Genomic DNA, 18,687 nt, shown 5'->3' with positions numbered 1-18,687 from the left:
CATTGAGTTCCTACACTCAACAGCAAAAAAACTGAACACTCAGATTTAGTTTTATAATTTTGTTAAATATATTAATCTTTTTAATTTAAGATAAAAATTGCTTAATTTATAAGTTATTTACACAAATTCTGCCAAAAGTAAAGAATTTCATCATTATTGAAAAAAAATACAAAATAAAGAAAAAATATTTTCCAAAAAAATTTATTTCTCCCTCTGCTACGGCAAAGGGTACTATCAGGTAAAGAATTATAGCATCCCTTCACAAAAATCAATTTCGAGTTGATTTAAGTGACTAGAACGAGGCGTCTAAATAACGAGAACGTGACTATGCCTAACATACCTCCTTAAAATATTCCACAAATGCTTTATGGGGAGATTTTATATTTTGCAGGTCACTCCAGATCTGTGATTTCCACTTCTTGAATTATTTGGTAACAATTCTGGCAGTATGAAGACAAGAATTGGTTAAATGGAACACATGGAAGCACTTCTTTGATGTACCTCCAAGTAGTTAGAGTCCCATTATCGATGGAAATCAGTTCAGTTCGGGCGTGGAAATTAGTCTCGATACTTTGAGTGGTATAGATTAAATCAAGACTTATCTGAGAATAAAACGGTTCACCATTTCTCTATAGTCCCATGATAATGCTGGTAGGCAAATAACCCTTCCCTATCGTGAGTCGCACTGATACAATGTCATGCAACCCACCGTCTACTGCCGATATAAACTAAAGTGGCTCACTACCAGCCGTCTGATTATAGCTACCAGTTTCCTGGGAGCTCCAGAGTGCATCGTGAATGGTTGACTTCGCTACCACAAGCGTTTCTGCAATGTATCGTACGCTCTGGCCTTCTGCTGCCAATACATCAGCTCGGGCTATGTCTACATTCAAAAGAACTATTATTCTAATTAGATCTTCAAAATTAACTCTATGCATAAAAAAACAATCAAAAGAGAGTAAAGATAGATGAAGAGTGGTAAACCGATCCTCTCTCTCTCACTCTTCTAACAGCACATAACCACTTACATACCGCTCTATGCTACAAATTTGAGAATAACATCATGTTCCCTACAACCAGTTAGCCCCTGTTCATCATGTACAATTCTTGTTAACTATATTCATTCATTTATATAAATATCTTTTGAGGTCTTCCTCTGCTTCTTTTTTATAATAGAAATATGGCTAATTATTATTCAAGACACTCATAAATAAGGTAGACATAATTTTAAAACACCAACCCGAGTTTTGGTCCGAAAAGTACTTTGTATTGTAAAACCGGGTTTGTAGTCGTACTTAAACAGAATATAATAACAATTTATGACGCTTTATTATTCTTATTCCATAAGCATTTAAAAATTATCTTAGTTATATATAATCAATCATTAAGTATGTTCATCTCAAAATTTGAATCAAACTTCTAAGTGGGACACTTGGCTGCCCCCACGAGAATTTTGGTGATGCTACGACATGACACCTTACTCTTGGATTTCAATGGCAATAGGCAATATTTTGAACAGTGCTCATAGTTGCTTTACAATTTATTAAGCACTTTGTACCGAAAGCCCATTGCCGTACCAAAAATTCAAAATACTCGATTAATTGAATACAAAATATGATTGCTATGGGAGAACTTTGTAACTAAACGTTTTACTATAGATTACTTTCTTGTGGCCTTTTAGTTTTCTTCATGGATTAAAAATGCATATTCTGAAATTGTTCTGCTCCAATAATACAAGAGAATAATGCTTTAAGCCGCCCGGTATCGATTACATTTTAAAAGCACAAATGTAAATTCAAATAAATGCATACATATCCTCAATTCTACAGTTTGTGTTTAAAGCGTAATTTTGAAGCTCATGAAGCACAAATATTTATGATTTTTGAGGGGCAAGGGAGCTCCAATCTACAAATACTAATTTTAAATCTAATAAAGATTTTATTACAAACGATTTTGATTCTTAATAATACCTTTTAACTAAAATTTTCTTTTTTTTTGGATCTCATAAAAACATAGAATACGCATAAAAAAAGATGTGTAGATTTTCAAAGCTCTTGACGTTCAAATTCCTCAGAGACGCACAGACACGATTCGACCTGTCGCTTCTCTAAAGCTAAATCATATATACGCGTCCATATTCCTCAGTAGTATCTCAGGTATTGTGGAGTGCATTACATTTACGTCTTTCTTGAGTGTTTTGTTTTATAATTATTGTTATAATTAAATTATCAGAAATCCAATATGGATAAGAAAAGACCACTGACTCAAAACTACGCAAATCTAAGGAAGACTATTAGATGGCGCAAAAATGTTTCAATACATGTTATAGAAATATATATACACAATTCTCACAGAATTTTTCAAAAAGTAACTTCTTCTAAAATAAAACTGATCAAGTTCAGAGAAGAATTCGTCTTCGCGTTGATTGGAGAAGAGAGTCAACCAGTTTTGAAAAAACAATGAAATTGCAAGAGCTTCATTATTTAGAGAGTCTACCACTTACCGAAAAAAAGAAGCGTTCGACGAAGCCATGTCGTATATGTACCCAAGTAAAAAAAACGTGGAGAAACGCGTTATTTCTGTCCAGCATGTAAAGAAAAGCAAGCCCTTTGTGTGAAAGATTGTATTAAGAAGATGCATAAACAATAAAATATTATTTTATTTCGTGAATTTGACCTAATTTTTAAAATTCATTTTTTGTTTATTTTTCAATAAATATTCTGCTCTTGCATTGATTTTTTGTTATTTTCCCAGAAGCCATCTATCGATATTAGCATTATATTCCGAGTTTAATCGTAGCTGCACAAAAATGTCAAGTAAACACCGGACGAGATAACTCGTAGTTGGCGTCCTAGAAAAGAAAGCAATCTACGAGTTATCTCGTAGTTGGCAGTCAACGTGTTAATACGAATACATAATTTCACTGGTTCAAATGATAACATAACCCATTAAAGGATCAACATAAACAACTTTTAGCATTCTTTACTCGCACAAAGCATAATTGTCAATTATTACAAAAATTTCACAAAAATAGTATTTGATAAACTAAAAAAATTATGACAACACTTGCAATGTTGCCGTATTTAGATATTTCTATGCTACAATTTGTTAAAAAAATGACTTGTATCAAAGAATAATTTGATTGAAAGAATGTTTCTTATACAAACAATATAGAAATGTTGTTATAGGATATATCAAATTAAACTTTCTTAAGCTTTTTTCCTAAATATGTTTTAATGACAGATAAAGCCGGCAAATACGCAACAGTCTGAACCAAGCAAGAGTTTTTAATTTATCACACAAAAATTTTAAATAATCTATGTAACTACTATTTAAATGTGTCTTTGGGTATTAATTAAATTCTCTAAAATTACGCCATTCTACTTTATGAATTGTAATTTATCTATGGTTGTGAGAGAAAAGGTTTTTCTCTTTGGAGCTATATATTTTCTATGTGAAAAATCTAACGAAAAATAATCTTTCATAAATAAAATTAATATCTAAATAACATTCGGAAACACCATCAATGAGTTTATTTATTTATTTACATGAAATAGATAAACATGAGGTAGTGTTAATTCTTAGTTGGCTTATCATCGTGTCGCGATATTCAAATGTTTTCAAACCACCATATTTATGCTCGTGCTTCTATTAACATTTGAATCGTTGTAGTAACAATTTCAAAAAATGTCTTCGACACCAACGGAAATTATTACCTTGTGTACTTTAAAAGGAAATGAACCTAAGGGTTCATTAGTGAGTAGTGATGTAGGTGAAAGCGAAATACATCAAGAGGATAATATGAAAGATGATGCCAATATAATATTATGTATAATATACAAAGTCGGTAAGCTTGGTGCAGCATATTACAATTTTAAGGACAAACAAGTAAGTTTTATTAGATATTTGCAGTATAATTATTTTTTATAAAAAGAATTTTTATTATAAAACAATGTTGCATACAAGATAATTTGTAGTTGTATGTGTATGAAGAGCTTCTTGAACAAGGTCCTCAATATTTGACTATAGACGGATTAATGCGCGAAATAAAACCAAAATTTATAGTAACGGTTGGAGGTAGATCCGAGGAATTCGTTAAAGCTATCATAGATATAATAAATTACGGATGTAGTTTCCAGAATACTACTACATCTGATAGCGTTAAGTCAATACCGGAAAATCTGTTTTTAGTTTCATTACAAGAATACAGTGAGTCATTTTGATTATGAATTTTAATTATAAGTTTTAAAGAGGGTTTTTACTGGCAATATTATATTACATTTTACCGAACTCTATTTTTTATATATAAATATTGGAGATTAATTTTTGAAATCAGCTGTGAGAAGTTTACGGTCAGCTGATTTTTGTCAGCCATGATTTTCTTATTGATTCGTAGAAGATCCGAACCTAAATCGACCTCCGCCGAGTTGATAATAGAATGAGACTTAGTTTATTATAAATTTCGAATATTAGTAAATATATTAAAAGTTTTTAATTATTTTTGAAAAAATGTCTTTAAATTTTGCTACATAAAGATAATAAGAAAATTTTATACTGGACTTAAAGTATGAAAAACGTAGAATGTGCAGAAAGAGAGTGACAGGTATAAACAGGTATATCGATACCAGTTACTTTCACTTGATGTGAAATGAGTGACAGAGTGATCCGTGTAATAATAAAGGACCGAAAATTGCAGTCGTGTCTGATGGGACCCTGAATATCAGAAAGTGCGCATGCTAAGCTCAGCAACTATGGAGAGTATGGGAACCCCTACTACCCTTCATATTTTAAACAGTACGGCCTTAATTTGGAAGAACTGACATTTAAGATGCAAACGAAATAATTATTTCGAATTTCATGTTTCGAAATGTTGGATTGCCGTTCAACAACTACTTTTCTTGCTGATACCACGAAGAATAATGAATTACATCTCCTCCGAAGAACGTAATGTCATCGACAATCTGCCTTTTCTTGTAATTGCGAGCCATTATTAATACCAATTTCGGCGGATTGTCGGTCTTCAAAGGAGAAAACAACTACTTTCATGGCTAATGCCTCGACAAATATTGAATTATAGCTATAGCTATAGGCCTTTTTGTCGATATTAACATTTCCATAGCTCACAGTTGCAAGGAGGGACTTGTAATCACTGACTAGTTTCGACGTTATTACATTTTATCAGAGTGGTTTAACAACTCTCGTTCGGGCTTGAGACCTGAATTGAAGACAACGTCAATGAGCATCGCTGCCGAAAATTCAAATAATAACATAACAAAAAAAAGATCTATTATATTTAAATTTTATTAGAGAACAGGAAAAGTACAAAAAAATGTTAATGAAAAAAAAATTAACAATAAGTTTCTATTCAATATCCGATTTATCTGAACTTAAATTGTGACAATATATTTTCTAATTTGCGAAATTTATTATAAACATAAAGAAAGTCTCTTTCTATTATCAGGTGGGTGGAGGTCGATTTAGGTTCGGATCTTAGATTATATACTTCGTTAACAAGATTTTTATAATGACGTACACAAATTCGATTTAAATTAAGCAAGTAACAATTTAAACTTGGTGCCAATTAGGCCCCGCCAAACGCGTTGTGATAGGCAGGAGGTTTTTACTTTACTGATAGAACGTTTGAACAGGACAGATGCGCAGTATCCTACTACGTACACCGTTTACTTGCTGCATTCCTGGCAATCATACAGTGCGATCGGAAGTTTAAAAAAAATAACACTCGTAGCTCATATTCCAAAAACAGTAATGACTGTTAAAATTCTATTCCTTTTTCTCATAAGCCTATTAAGGCTATATTATTTTCCAAAGCTGATTTTATTATCAAAAATTAGACGGTGAAATGTTAGACTATTTAAAGATACATTTTGAATCCAGACATTATCGATTATATTTATATTTTGACCAAGTAAATGTAACGTTTTTGATATTTGAACAATTTTTTGCTTTAAGCCGGTATCACATGATGCGTCTAATGCTTCCAAAGTTGGACACTGGTATGATTGTACGCATCGTGTGGTCATTTCATTCGACGATTTTTTTGCTTTCAACGTTGGCCATGGGCAGTCGGTTTTTTGAACCGCGTCAAAGGATTACCTATATATAGTTGGAAGCAACAATTGTACTATAATTATACACATTTCTTGTCCTCTTGCGAGTTAATGCTATGTGTTTTGTATGAAAAATCAAAATTGCCAGTATCATTCAGTTTATTTCAAAATAATTTATATTTTGATGTTTGCTGTTTATCACTTTTTATGCCACTTGTTTATTTCAATAAGTGAGTTTAGGTAAGGCTCCAGTCTTCGTCCAAAGTTCAGCCAATGTTGGAAGGTGGCTGTTGAAGCAAACGCTGAAAGCATCGTATAATAGCTTTACACTATTTTTTCAGCTTACGAAATTTGTAAAGCCATAATTTCTCAACTCAATCTAGCCGCTATTAAAGACGAATTAGCCGAAACGAAGAGAGAATTGTATATAAATTCTTTAATAAATTTCGATAATAAATTACCATTGCAAGCTATTGGTACTTTGGTAAAGTTTTTGGAGAAAAATTGGTCATTTTTTGGAATTCTAGATAAAAACGACTTGATCTATATTCACATAAATCAAGTTTGCAGGTAATACTCTTAATAAACAATTTCAGTAATTTCTCTCTATGTAGTAACCTGTCTCGCACAACTTACAATCTTTTACTGCGCACTGCCAGTGCGCTCCGACTTTATACTTTAATAAATCTGATTGTTCGGTATCGTTCGGCAATCCACTATATTCCGATCTGACTGCTCGGTTATATACATTTTTGAACACTCTTTGATCATAAAATCTCTGTTTGGACTTTTGACGGTTCGTTTGACGTTTCAATGTTTATCAATTAGCAATTTCATTCGAGATTTGTCTGTACTTATGTATTGTGTGTTGTTTTTGTATGTATAAAGTAAATAATTTTTCTGATCTTTCTGATAACTCTTGTTTGCAACCAAGAAGATCTAACTTTCTCTTTTTCGTAAGCACCATCTTTCTCTTTAAAAACAAATCATAACGAAAAAGGGTAGTTTCGAGTCAGTTTTCGAAAAGCAGTTAGTCTTTGTCAACTGTAAAAGCAAGTAATCACTAACAAGAACAGATGAAAATTTGACGTTTCGACTTTTCTCTAGTCTTTATCGAAATATTTATTATTTTTTTTATTATTAAAAACAATCTCATTTCGAGGTTATGTTTGTAACGTCATTTGTGCTTTAATGTTTTGTTCACTTCAGTTTTAGTTAATTGTTTTTATGAATTTTCGTAGTTTTTCTAGTAATCACATATTCTATTGACAAATTATTATCCTATAATGTAGCTTTTTGGTACTTTTTTTACAATAATTATGTCTTGTAGGAAAGACAGAGTATTAATAGATAATTCAACATTTAAAGCTTTGCAAATATTTTCGAAACGTGGACATGAAGCTGGATTTAAAAGAGGTCTAAATTCTAGTGATAGGGAAGGATTGAGCGTTTTCAAATTATTTTCTCTAAACTGCAAATCGAAAATTGGATTAATGACTCTGAAGTATGTATAAAAAATAATATTAAATTTTCATTTATTTATATATTCCGAGGATGGTCTCAGAATACCCGGCCCAACAGAGAAAACCCTGAGAAAAATATATTTATTTTTCAACGTAATCTCCTTTTAGCTTCACACACATTTCCCAGCGAGGTTCAACAATTTCTATACCCTTTTTATTATAATAAGAATCGTCAATCTCCTCAAAATAGCCATTAACTGCCTACATAACCTCTTAATTGTTGGAAAATCTATGACAGAAAATAATCCCAGGGAATTAAATTTGGCGAATAGGATGCTTGATGTAGCAATTCAAACTTCAATTCATTAATGTTGGCCATTGCAATAACGGATGAGTATTGGTGCATTGTTTTGATGTTCAAACGTTGCATAATACTCGACGTACATGGTGCTAAGACAAAATATGATAAAAGGAAATAAATTGAGATTAAAGCGAGAAAGGACAAAAAATATAAAATAGAAATACCTGGGAACAACACTGTAAAATAAGAATGAAGAACGAATTGAAATAAATAAAAGTATAACCAAAGGAAGTAAAGTCGTGGAAACATTAAGTAAATGAGACAGTTACATATGGAAGTTACGAAGGAGTGAAAAACTAAGAAAGTTTGGATGTAGCTTTGAAGGTTATTAGAAAGGTAGAACCAAATTGGAGCAGAAAAAGTTTATAATAGGAACCTGTGGAAAAGAATTATAAATTCATTTGAAGACCGATGAGAAAAGAAGAATAAGTCGTGGACCTTGAAAATCTGTAGTACTGTAAATATATACTTACGTGAACTCCATGGATGATATCAAACAACTGCTTACGGTGTACATGAAATTCCCCATCATCATAGTCCGTATATCTTTTATTTTGTCCAATATAGTGTGCTTCCTGATACTGTTAATCTTCGTGCTTCTTAAATTTAAAAAATGTAAATCTATTAGATTAGACCTTACGTTTATTCAAACCAATCTCAAAAATTTCTAGCATATTTTCATTGAATCATAAAAATCACACCGAATAAAATAGGTTATGACGCTTTACTTAACGGCTCTCTCGCATTACCCATAAAGCGAAGACCTTTGTTGTCGGATTTGATAACCTAAAAGACGTTGTGTGTAGTACGATCGTGGACGCACAACTCGTTATGAGTATAAATTTAAGTAATTTCTTGAATTTTTCAATTGAGTACAACATATACATTTTTTTCTTCAACCCTCTTTTTTTTGAATACGAAAATTTTTCTACCAACCAAACCCCATTTTTCAATTTTCTGCCCATCCTCGAGATATCGTCACTCGCCTTTTTTTAAACGCCGTGTATAAGTCTCTCTCTCTATCCATATTTTGTAGGAACATACTTTTGAATCCTATAAATAATATCGATATCCTTAATCAGAGATTAGATTTTATTTATTTTGTGCTACAACCCAGCAATAGAGAATTCATTGAAAGCTTAAGAGAACATTTACAAGGAATTGTTGGCGACACTAACGTACGTTTTTATATTTTGCTTCTAAATTATTTAACAGTTTGTATAGTAGCATTAGTCGAAGAAATAAAGCACAAAAAGAGCAAAACTTGGGGAATTTTTGAGCTCTAAGGTACCTCGCAAGTCATCGCCGTCATGATGGGTAGGATAAAACTCCCAGGATATATGTATTAGGATGCTTCAAAAAAATTTTTTTCAACTCTTACCGTCTCAAATGTTTCTATTTTATGTAAAAAATTCTCATTAAAGATGAGCTCTGTAGCTCAACTCTAAGGGATCGCTATTTTTATTTTAGTTTCTCATTTAATTAACATGTGAAAAATTTTCTTTTTCAATAAAATTTAATTTATACATAGTAGATATTTTTTTGGAATATATAAATCCAAATGGGAGTCATGGCGGTGCCCGCGTCAACCGCCATCTTGAAAAACACGTTTTATCGAATATCTCGCGAACCGCGTATCGTACTACAAAAATAGTGAAGATCATTTTTATAGATAATAATTTTTGCCACTTATTTTATTTGAAACTTTTTTTAGTATAACGCATAGGTTTTTAATTATAGCGCTCCAAACTTTTTACAATATGGTTTTTGCTAAATACGAGGTCTGGCTACTAAATAACGAGACTGGTTACGAAAAAGGGTTTTATTATAAAAATTATTCTACATTCGAATGCTCCCCTTCAATATACTCTTCTCCCCTCGTCACAACCCTTTCCATAATTTTTTTCCACTGATCGAAGTAATGCTGGAAGTGCCTTTAGGAGCTCTGTCGTTTTTTGCTTTACCGCTTCCATCGACTCAAATCGAGTCCCTTTCAAAGCATCAGTCCGGGATCTTTTCCTAACTTTTCAAGGAAATCTGAGCAGACCCCTAGACGCTAGAGCTTTTTTGGCACCAACTTCGCACAGACTTTTGTCACGTGTAGTTCCTCGAGTAAAATTTCCGTTTCTTTATCGGCGTTTATAGCCTCGGCAATCATCCTGATGCTCATTCGACTATCTGCACGCACAATTTGGTTGATTTTGGTCATTGTTTCCGAAGTTGAAACAATCACAGAACGACATGGGCGCTGGTTAGCTTTCTCGGCCCTCACTAAAGCGCTTACACCACTCAAAACACGCGCACAAGCTAGAGAATTGTCCCCATAGGCCTCTTGCAACAATTTATAGCACTCAGTGCTAGAGAATGTAAATGTGGAGTGAACGCAAAATATCCTCAAGAGTATAATGCTATATATTCAATCATGAACACACACACGTGCGCGTGAAAAAACCCGTCCCACTTAGCAACGTCTTCCGGATAAATCCACGGATAGGTGCGAAGAAGGACATTCCACCAACCCCCTGTCTTTTCGACAGGTCCTCATCCTCATTCGCGTCGCAGTTTCGCGCGTATACTCTTTCCTCTCCCCTGAGTTCTATGGGAGATTCTTGTCTTATCTTTTTGTTAAGAGATTATATACTTTTAGCTTCTTGTTCTAAACGTTTGTGTGTGTGTTTTGCTGCCTCAGTTAAACCTTTTCTAACTTTCTTCGACAAAAAGAGATTTAATCCGAGTGGTCCTTCGCCTTCTCTATAGCTGTCCACAATGTATAATTCTGCACTTGCTTATTAAATGCGGAGTTAGTTACCGTGCCGGGGGATGTCCTCTTGTCTCTGTGAACATAGAATCTTATAAAAATATTTTTTTTGTTTTTTCGTGCTTCTGGAAATTTTTTTACTAACCTAACTTAACCTAACGATCCTGTTGTCCTCCGTTTTTCTTTACCTATTAGGCGATGAGTGTTGTTATCAGTGTCTGCATGTTCTGCAGCACACTCAGTAGCTCGAGCGTTCCTTGTCCTGTCGTTTTCTTAGCAACTAGTGCTGTTTATGTGGTGCTTGTGGCTGGTTTGTTTTTCGCCTTCTTTGGGTGTTTCGTGCACCCCCTGTAGTTTGCGGGGTGCTCTCCTCCGCAGCTTCTACAATTTGGTTTTTCCGTCCTATTTAGAGTACAGTCCGCCGCTCTGTGCGCACCAGCGCATCTTACGCAGTGCACGTACTTTGTCCGTGGTGAAATCCTTGGCATCTGTAACATTGTACAGGTCCGTAATACCTTTTTTGTTCTACCACACTTATTTTAGTGTGGCATAGGTATCTCAGTTTCTTGTAAGATTGTTCCTCTGCGGGCTTTATTACTACCATGTATATCAGTAGTAATTTTCGGGTGTTGTCATCGTTTTTTTGAGTACCGCTCGTTAGTTGCCATACTCTTTTTGGTCTTAGTCCATTTTTTCAATCATGCGCCTATAAGTTGTAGTATATATTTTGGTTTCGTTCGAAATTTCCACCTCTTTCACATTCCAAAAGTATTCAGGTATAAATCCCAACCCTTGCAAGTAACAATAAAGATCAATAAATTATAAGTTATTTTTCGTATCGTATCATGGTATCTTTCTTGATTTTTATAAAATCGATTTACATTGTGAAAACAAACTTGAAAGAAATCTTAGACCTCGATTTTTCTATGAATCAATTCATAAGGTTACGATCGACTCGTTTCAAAAATCGATCCCTAGTCAAAATCAAAAGTGACTAGGTTTTAACAAATTGCATTTATTAAGTGTATTAACTTATGGAAAACGTGAAATAAAGTTAACGTTATGGCGCTTTTCTATATATTTTTTTCACTCTAACCATTAACAACTGCTTTAAGTGCTACAAACCGGTGGAATACAAGGTACTTTAAAGATAGGGCGTGGGAGAAATAATTGACTTGTTTAGTAAAAAATTTCTTTTCTATAAATAATCGAAATTCCCAAGTTTTTTGCTCTATTTCCTGGATTATATGTAAATTCCATCACATCAAATTTTTAGGTTATTTTAACAAGAATTGAAAATTCTCAAGCAAAAGTTCGAGATTGGAAAGTTCTATATGAAGTATGTATTTGTATTATGAGTTTTTAGAATACGTTTTCAATCAAAACAGGTTAATTAGAAAAAAATCACAACATGGCAACTATGTAAATTATCTTCCATGTTATTATGGATGCGCGCCAATAACGATTGCAATGCCCGAGACCTCTGATATTCCCATTACTCTACATTTTTGAAAAAACTTCCATTGTATCGTCAGTTTCGGAATTGTAAGCAAATGGTTTCGACTTTATTTTTTATCTACACGAAATTACCAAAAAGGTGCACAAGAGTTTTATTGGACACTAGAATAGGGTTTTAACAACTAGTACCTACAACTTTTATCACGTTTTTATTATTTTCGTGTGCACCTTATAGATATGTGATTGTTTTTTCTCAGGAAAGCACAACAGGTATATTTTATTTTACTATTTAGACTAGAATTTCAAATAACACTTACTATTGCTTATGAAACAATAAAACTAGTCCGCTTTATTATTCACCTCTATTGAAGTTTGAACAAAAATCAACAAATGTCACCCATTTCGTAATTTTCGCGAATTGCTTGAATATTCTTCGCGGCTCGTTCCCCGAAATTGTTTGTGTTCTGCGATAAAGTGCTCGCAGGCGCGAATACAACTCAATACTCCACATTCGCGGGTTGCTCAATCGCTCAGTAGCAATTGCTATACTACGGACGGATGTGTTTTCGACACTACGATTTAAAGACGTGCATACACGCCAAGAAAGGCAACGACGAAGCGGACTCTTTCGCTAGACTGAGATCGGCGAACACACCGATGGGATCAGAACTCATCCTTGGTGGGGCCAAAATCGTTGCACTCGCGTCTCTCAACGGTCTACTCGCAGGGCGGGCTCGGCAGAGATGGATAGAGACTCCTGGCTTGAGACAAGCAAAATAACATATAGATGGACCTCGTGCGACTCCTACCAAACAACTGCTCCAACTAAACAGGCGATAAATCCGACTAGTGACCGAACTTCTAACCGGATACTCCATCTCTACACCATGGGCAACACGGACGATCCGGAGTTCCGTTGGTACGTATAAAGGAGGACGAAAGCGCAGACCACGTTATCTGTGATTGCCTTGCACTCATACGAGTATGATTTCAACACCTGGGCAATTCTCACAACTTGCCTAATGATATCAAAGGTCCAAATCGCCTGATCGGCTTCTCAAACGACTTGGTAACCTCAAGTGGGGCACGACGGGCGTATCTAAAGTACTATGAGCTCAACGGCTCCCTGGCCGTCAACAACTAAAAATTATACGCGTCAAGAGCGCGAACTATACTCTGAGACTCGCGCGAATCTGCGATCGTAGAATATTGGCAGCCATATCTGCGATTCGCGCTGCTATTCACACCGAGATTCGCGTGCGATTGTGGATTTGCCAAATGACTTCGAAATCAAACGGTACAAAGAAGTAATGATACAATCGTTGTTGGCATTAAGTGCAATGTAAACATCGTAAAAGTGTTTCATTTTAGACTATTTACCATACTAATTGTATAAGAGAACTCAGTTCTCCGTACAGGGAAAAATGTTCACTATTTTTGGAATTAGATGAAATCATATCACCGAACTTGATGAGTTTGGAAGAATCAATAAGAAACGGTATAGATTTTAAAGCTAGCAAACAACGCGGGAAACCTTTGATTAGATATGGATTGGACGAGACACTAGACGCAAGTAAGTTTGTTCCTATTATCTCGAAAAAATATTTTGTTTATTGTAATAATAGTATAAATTAATTATTAATCAATTTTTGAAATATTTATTTATTGGATCATTTATATACAGTAATAATAGAAAATTAATTTACAAAATGCTTTGGGAAATGAAATTTAAAAAACTGTTTAACTACACTGTAAAATTTTTTAAAAATTACCATTGTTTTGCTAAACATATGATAGATAAAATTACTAATCAGGGTATAAGAATTAAAATTATAATGCAATTTGAGTAAGTTTCTTGGACACTTGAGAAAATTTACTAATAGTCCCGTCAAATTAGACCAAAAAATAGGAGTGAAACTACATAAATTCCTACTTATCATGTTTCTAAATAATTCAACTCACAACTTTTATTGAAATATTAGTTCGGAATAAATTTATTTTAGAAATGTTGAGACGACAAGATATCATTAACGACGTAATGGCAGCTGCACGCTTTGCAGCAGAAAATTTACCAGATTTTTTGGACGAATGTTCGGTGGTTTATTTACCGGAAATGGGACATTTACTCGCTGTTAAAGAGTGGGAAAAAGATTGTAATCCCGAAGATTTGCAATATTTAGATTTCCGTTTTATGGTATGCAATAATTTATACAAAAATTAAGTACCCTAAATTATTTATTTATAAAAAAAAATTTATCCCAGTCCAGTTACAAACAGAAGTAAATATGAGCGTCCAAATGGACGATTTGGTTTATTCTAATCATTTCAGTTAGAAAATAAATTTTTGTACATAAGGGTCGGTTTTCTCTTTTTGTTTAAACAACAAACTGTGTAATATTTATTTTATTGCAGTTTAAAATAGGTGGGAAAATCCTTTACAAGAATCCTATGTGTGTAGGTAAGTAATAAACTCAAGATTTCATCAAAATCTTTGATAAAACAATATTCCCATCACGCTAATTTTTTTTTGTTTATAGAATTGGATAATCGCCTCGGTGATATTGTTTCTGAAATTATCGATCATGAAAACCGTATAATTCGAAGATTATCTGGTTTTATTTTGAAATATAATAGAGATATAACTGAACCATTAAAAAAAATTGGAATGATTGATAGGTAAACATCTCTCTCAAATTAATATTATTTCTTTTGACGCCAAAGCTCACATGTCTAACAGATGAAAAAATATCTTTTATACCATTTCTTTGATAGCCAATGCTCCTCATTTGCTTATTATAAACTTCTTTCGATTTAGGATAAGGAATTTCTCAGTGTTCATGATTTCTCTAAAATAACGCTTTCGAGATATTCTAGGGGAAGGACTAATTTGTTATCTTACCTACAAACACAAGAGACTTCTACTCCTATAAAAGCAATTTTCTCTACCATACTACCTCGACCTCGCTGTTTCATCTCTTTTAGTGTAGGCATCTGACATTTCCTGGCTTGTAACAAAAATTAGAAGTGTCAACAACATTTTCAGATGTTCTCAAGAAGAATTTGAGCATTATCATTAAATTATTCAAGATATATGAATGTAGAAACATTCCACAAGACTGGCTGACGTCAGTTTTCATCCCTCTCCCAAAGACAAACAAAGCCAAGAAATGTGATTTTAGACTTATTAGTTTGATATCGCACGTGCTAAAGCTATTTCCAAAAGTTATTCACCAATGGATCTAATAGAAATGTGAACAAGACATTAGCGATGAACAGTTGGGTTTCTGTAGTGGATTTGGGACACAGGAAGCATTTACCAGTTTCATTATACTACTACAAAAATGCAGATACCAACAAAATGTTCTATTTATTACGAAAAGGCTTTCGACAAAGGGCGTTTTATGCAAACCAAACTGCAGTGGTGAGAACTGAAACCGGCGACACAGAAACATACAGCATCAAAAGACGCGTGCAACAGGGATGCGTGTTGTCTCCTCTACTCTTTAATATATATTCATAAGTCTTTGCCAGATGACACGGTCTTGATTACAGACAGTGAACAGGATCTCCAAGCATTCTTAAATCCAATAAAAAGTTTTAAGAAGATTATGGCCTTAACATCAACATCAAAAAGTCCAAAACCATGTTTGTTTCCAAAACATCCGACCATCTTCCCATGTCGAAAATGTCTAATATACTAATACCGGTTCTACAATCGAAAATATCAAAATATCGGCATCGAAAATGTTTAACGGTATTGCATTCCCTAAGCTTAACTAAGAAACTATTTTTCAAAAAAAATCTTCAACATAAAAATGTTGTTTTTTAGTTTGATTGCTATGGCATTAACAGCGTCGAGCAAAATGTATACAAGACCATTTTTGAATAAACAAAATTATTATGTATTAGAAGAATGTAGACATCCTCTAATGGAACACCTCATCGAGCAATTTCAATCCAACCATTTCTTTTCCGGTGGTCAATTTAGCAGAATGAAAATAATTACAGGTCCCAACGGAAGCGGAAAGAGCGTTTATTTGAAGCAGGTTTCGTTAACAATATATTTAGCTCATGTGGGATCATATGTACCTTGTACAAAAGCAGATATAAGTATGTTGGATTCAATGCATTCTAGATTGTGCTCCACCGAATCTGCAACTGTCAGATTATCATCTTTTATGATAAATGCATCACAGGTAATGGTGTAATAATAAAGCATAAAAAATATGATATAAAATAATTATATTTGTAGATGGCTCACGCTCTGACCGCTTCTTCTTCGTCTTCACTTATACTAATGGATGAATTTGGAAAAGGTACATCGGTGGAAGAAAGTGCTTGTTTTCTCGAAGGTGTTTTGGAGCATTTCCTCAACAGAAAAAATAATTGTCCACATATATTAGTTTCGACTCATTTTCAAAATATTCATACTAAAATTCCACAATCACCTTTGATTCAATACCAAAAAATGATGCATACAAATGAGAATGGGGTGTTGTATTTCCTTTATAAAATTTCTGATGGTAACAATTTTTTTGCTTAATTTAATATATATATATATATATATATATATATATATATATATATATATATATATTGTTATGGTATGATAATGTGTAATGTTTATTTTTATAAAAATTTTTTTTTAAATAAAATCAGATTTTAATTTGGGCGCCATTAATAATTATTTGAATTTCTTTATTTTATTATGTTATTATTATTTTTTTTATTCTCAGGGTATTATATTGTGAGGTCAAATTAAAAAATTTTATTGCGATAAATTGTTATGGTTATAAGGTCAGATTATAATAGTTTTAAGACCGGGTCTGTTCTTTATAATGAATAAAATATTCAAAATATACAATTTCTTAACTAGCTATTACAATTATTTTATTTTACAAACATTCATTCATTCATTCATACTCATAATTACACTCATAAAACTAAATTATATGGAAATGTGAACTCAAATATTATATACTAAAGGAAATACTTAAACTTAATAGAACAGTACCTTAAGTGTTTGTTATGTTGTATTTTTTAATTTTTTTTTTTTTAATTGGAAATTGTTACGGCCTTGCAGAATAAACAGATACTCCGCTGTAGTTCCACTCATGTTCTTTTCCTTTTTACAACTTCTTTATCTTGGAAATTGTCCCTTTGTGAGTATTCTCACTTATTTCACTTTATTTAATTGTTTTCACTAATTTCTTATTACTACACTTATACAATTATTAATTATCAATCCTTTGAATATTTTATGCCTTTTTTATCAAGATTTTAATTTTTTTAAATTTCAATTAAAATTATTTTACTCTTTTTTCTCTTGCCAACAAAAATTTTTTTTCTCCTTGTTGATTTTTCTCTTCATTCTTATTTTTTTTTAAACAAACTTTTTTTTTTAACCAATGATATTTATTTTGAAAGTTAGTTACTAAATTTTTAAATTATTGTGACTTTATTCAAATTCAAATAATATTATTCTATAATTTCTTTGTTGTATTTATTTCATTCCTATGTTATTAATTTTATCATTGCAGTTGTCAAAATTTTTATATTTTATCATTTATAACCTTAAAATTCATGTTGGTATGTCACACAAATTTTTGAAGTTGGTGCTCCTGTTTTTATCTGTCAATTTAATTTATGGATTAAATTCTTTGATTATACAGGATTTGTCAAAATTAAATAATAATTTAGAATATAGTGTTGGCCAAAACTTAATATAAAGAATGTTATTTATTTTATTGTGATAAGCTGCTCTAAGTAACCGAATAACAGAACTGAACTTATTGCTTTATTTATATCTTATTATTGTTTAATAATTTATTTTGGATATATTTATACCATAACAATATATAAATATATATATATATATATATATATATATATATATATATATATATATATATATAAAATACTGTCTACTACTACTATTACACCAACTCACAATTACACATCTTGATCCTTGGAACTGGATATGAGCGTATGAAAGGCTGAAATTACCAGTGTGTGTGTGTTGGTTTAGTCTTAGTTCAGTACATAGTTTCAAAAATTCCAATTTGATTAATTTGTAGGAGTTTCAAATAGTTTTGCTATAGAAGTTGCAGAGGCAATTGGGATAGATGCACAAATTATCAAAAGAGCAAAAGAATATTATCGTTGTTTGACTAATAACGAACCATTTACACCATTAAATAAGCTTCTTAAAAGGAACAACTTTGATCCGACCAATTTAGATGTTCTAAACATACCGAGTTTAGATGAAGAAAGTCTTTATTAAAAAACATTCAATTATTTAATAAAGATCATTTTTTTAGTTAAGATTTTGATTAATATAAACATGATACTTTGATTTAACAAATTACAGCAATAATTGTATTATTTTTGAAATCATTAAATAAATATACATTTTTTTACAATACTAAATTTTATATTTTGATTTTATGTAAAATTTTTATTTAGTTGAAATTTTGTATTTTATTTTTCAAGCTGAGTAATGCAGAGGATTCAGAAACGTTTGCTCCCCAAAATTAATATAGCTCTGATTTTTCTGTTGATGAAAAACATTTTTCTCAA

General features: G+C 32.3%; 1 protein-coding gene across 1 annotated transcript; it reads left to right on the top strand.

Annotated features, from left to right (window-relative positions):
- Positions 1-3,719: 3,719 nt before the first annotated feature.
- On the top strand, positions 3,720-18,584 carry LOC130444762 (mutS protein homolog 5-like). The gene is made up of 13 exons (XM_056780050.1): positions 3,720-3,888; positions 3,978-4,209; positions 6,410-6,638; positions 7,399-7,572; positions 8,929-9,070; positions 11,927-11,989; positions 13,480-13,681; positions 14,112-14,302; positions 14,521-14,566; positions 14,646-14,784; positions 15,938-16,304; positions 16,361-16,424; positions 18,186-18,584. The coding sequence occupies exons 1-13, from the start codon at positions 3,802-3,804 to the stop codon at positions 18,389-18,391; spliced, it is 2,142 nt and encodes a 713-aa protein (XP_056636028.1). The 5' UTR covers positions 3,720-3,801; the 3' UTR covers positions 18,392-18,584.
- Positions 18,585-18,687: the final 103 nt, after the last annotated feature.

This window comes from Diorhabda sublineata, chromosome 1, assembly GCF_026230105.1.
Source record: "Diorhabda sublineata isolate icDioSubl1.1 chromosome 1, icDioSubl1.1, whole genome shotgun sequence".
Classification (NCBI taxonomy): Eukaryota; Metazoa; Arthropoda; class Insecta; order Coleoptera; family Chrysomelidae; genus Diorhabda; species Diorhabda sublineata.
Note: the sequence above shows the minus strand (reverse complement) of the source record. Positions and strands in the feature narration are given on the sequence as shown.

What these genes read in the sequence shown, in the direction of transcription:
- LOC130444762 (XM_056780050.1), top strand. Translation starts at nt 3,802, where the DNA reads ATGAAAGATGATGCCAATATAATATTATGTATAATATACAAAGTCGGT. An exon ending in GAATTGTTGGCGACACTAAC is followed by an intron (nt 9,071 to 11,926) that starts GTACGTTTTTAT and finishes TCAAATTTTTAG; the next exon opens with GTTATTTTAACAAGAATTGA. An exon ending in AATGGATGAATTTGGAAAAG is followed by an intron (nt 16,425 to 18,185) that starts GTACATCGGTGG and finishes ATTAATTTGTAG; the next exon opens with GAGTTTCAAATAGTTTTGCT.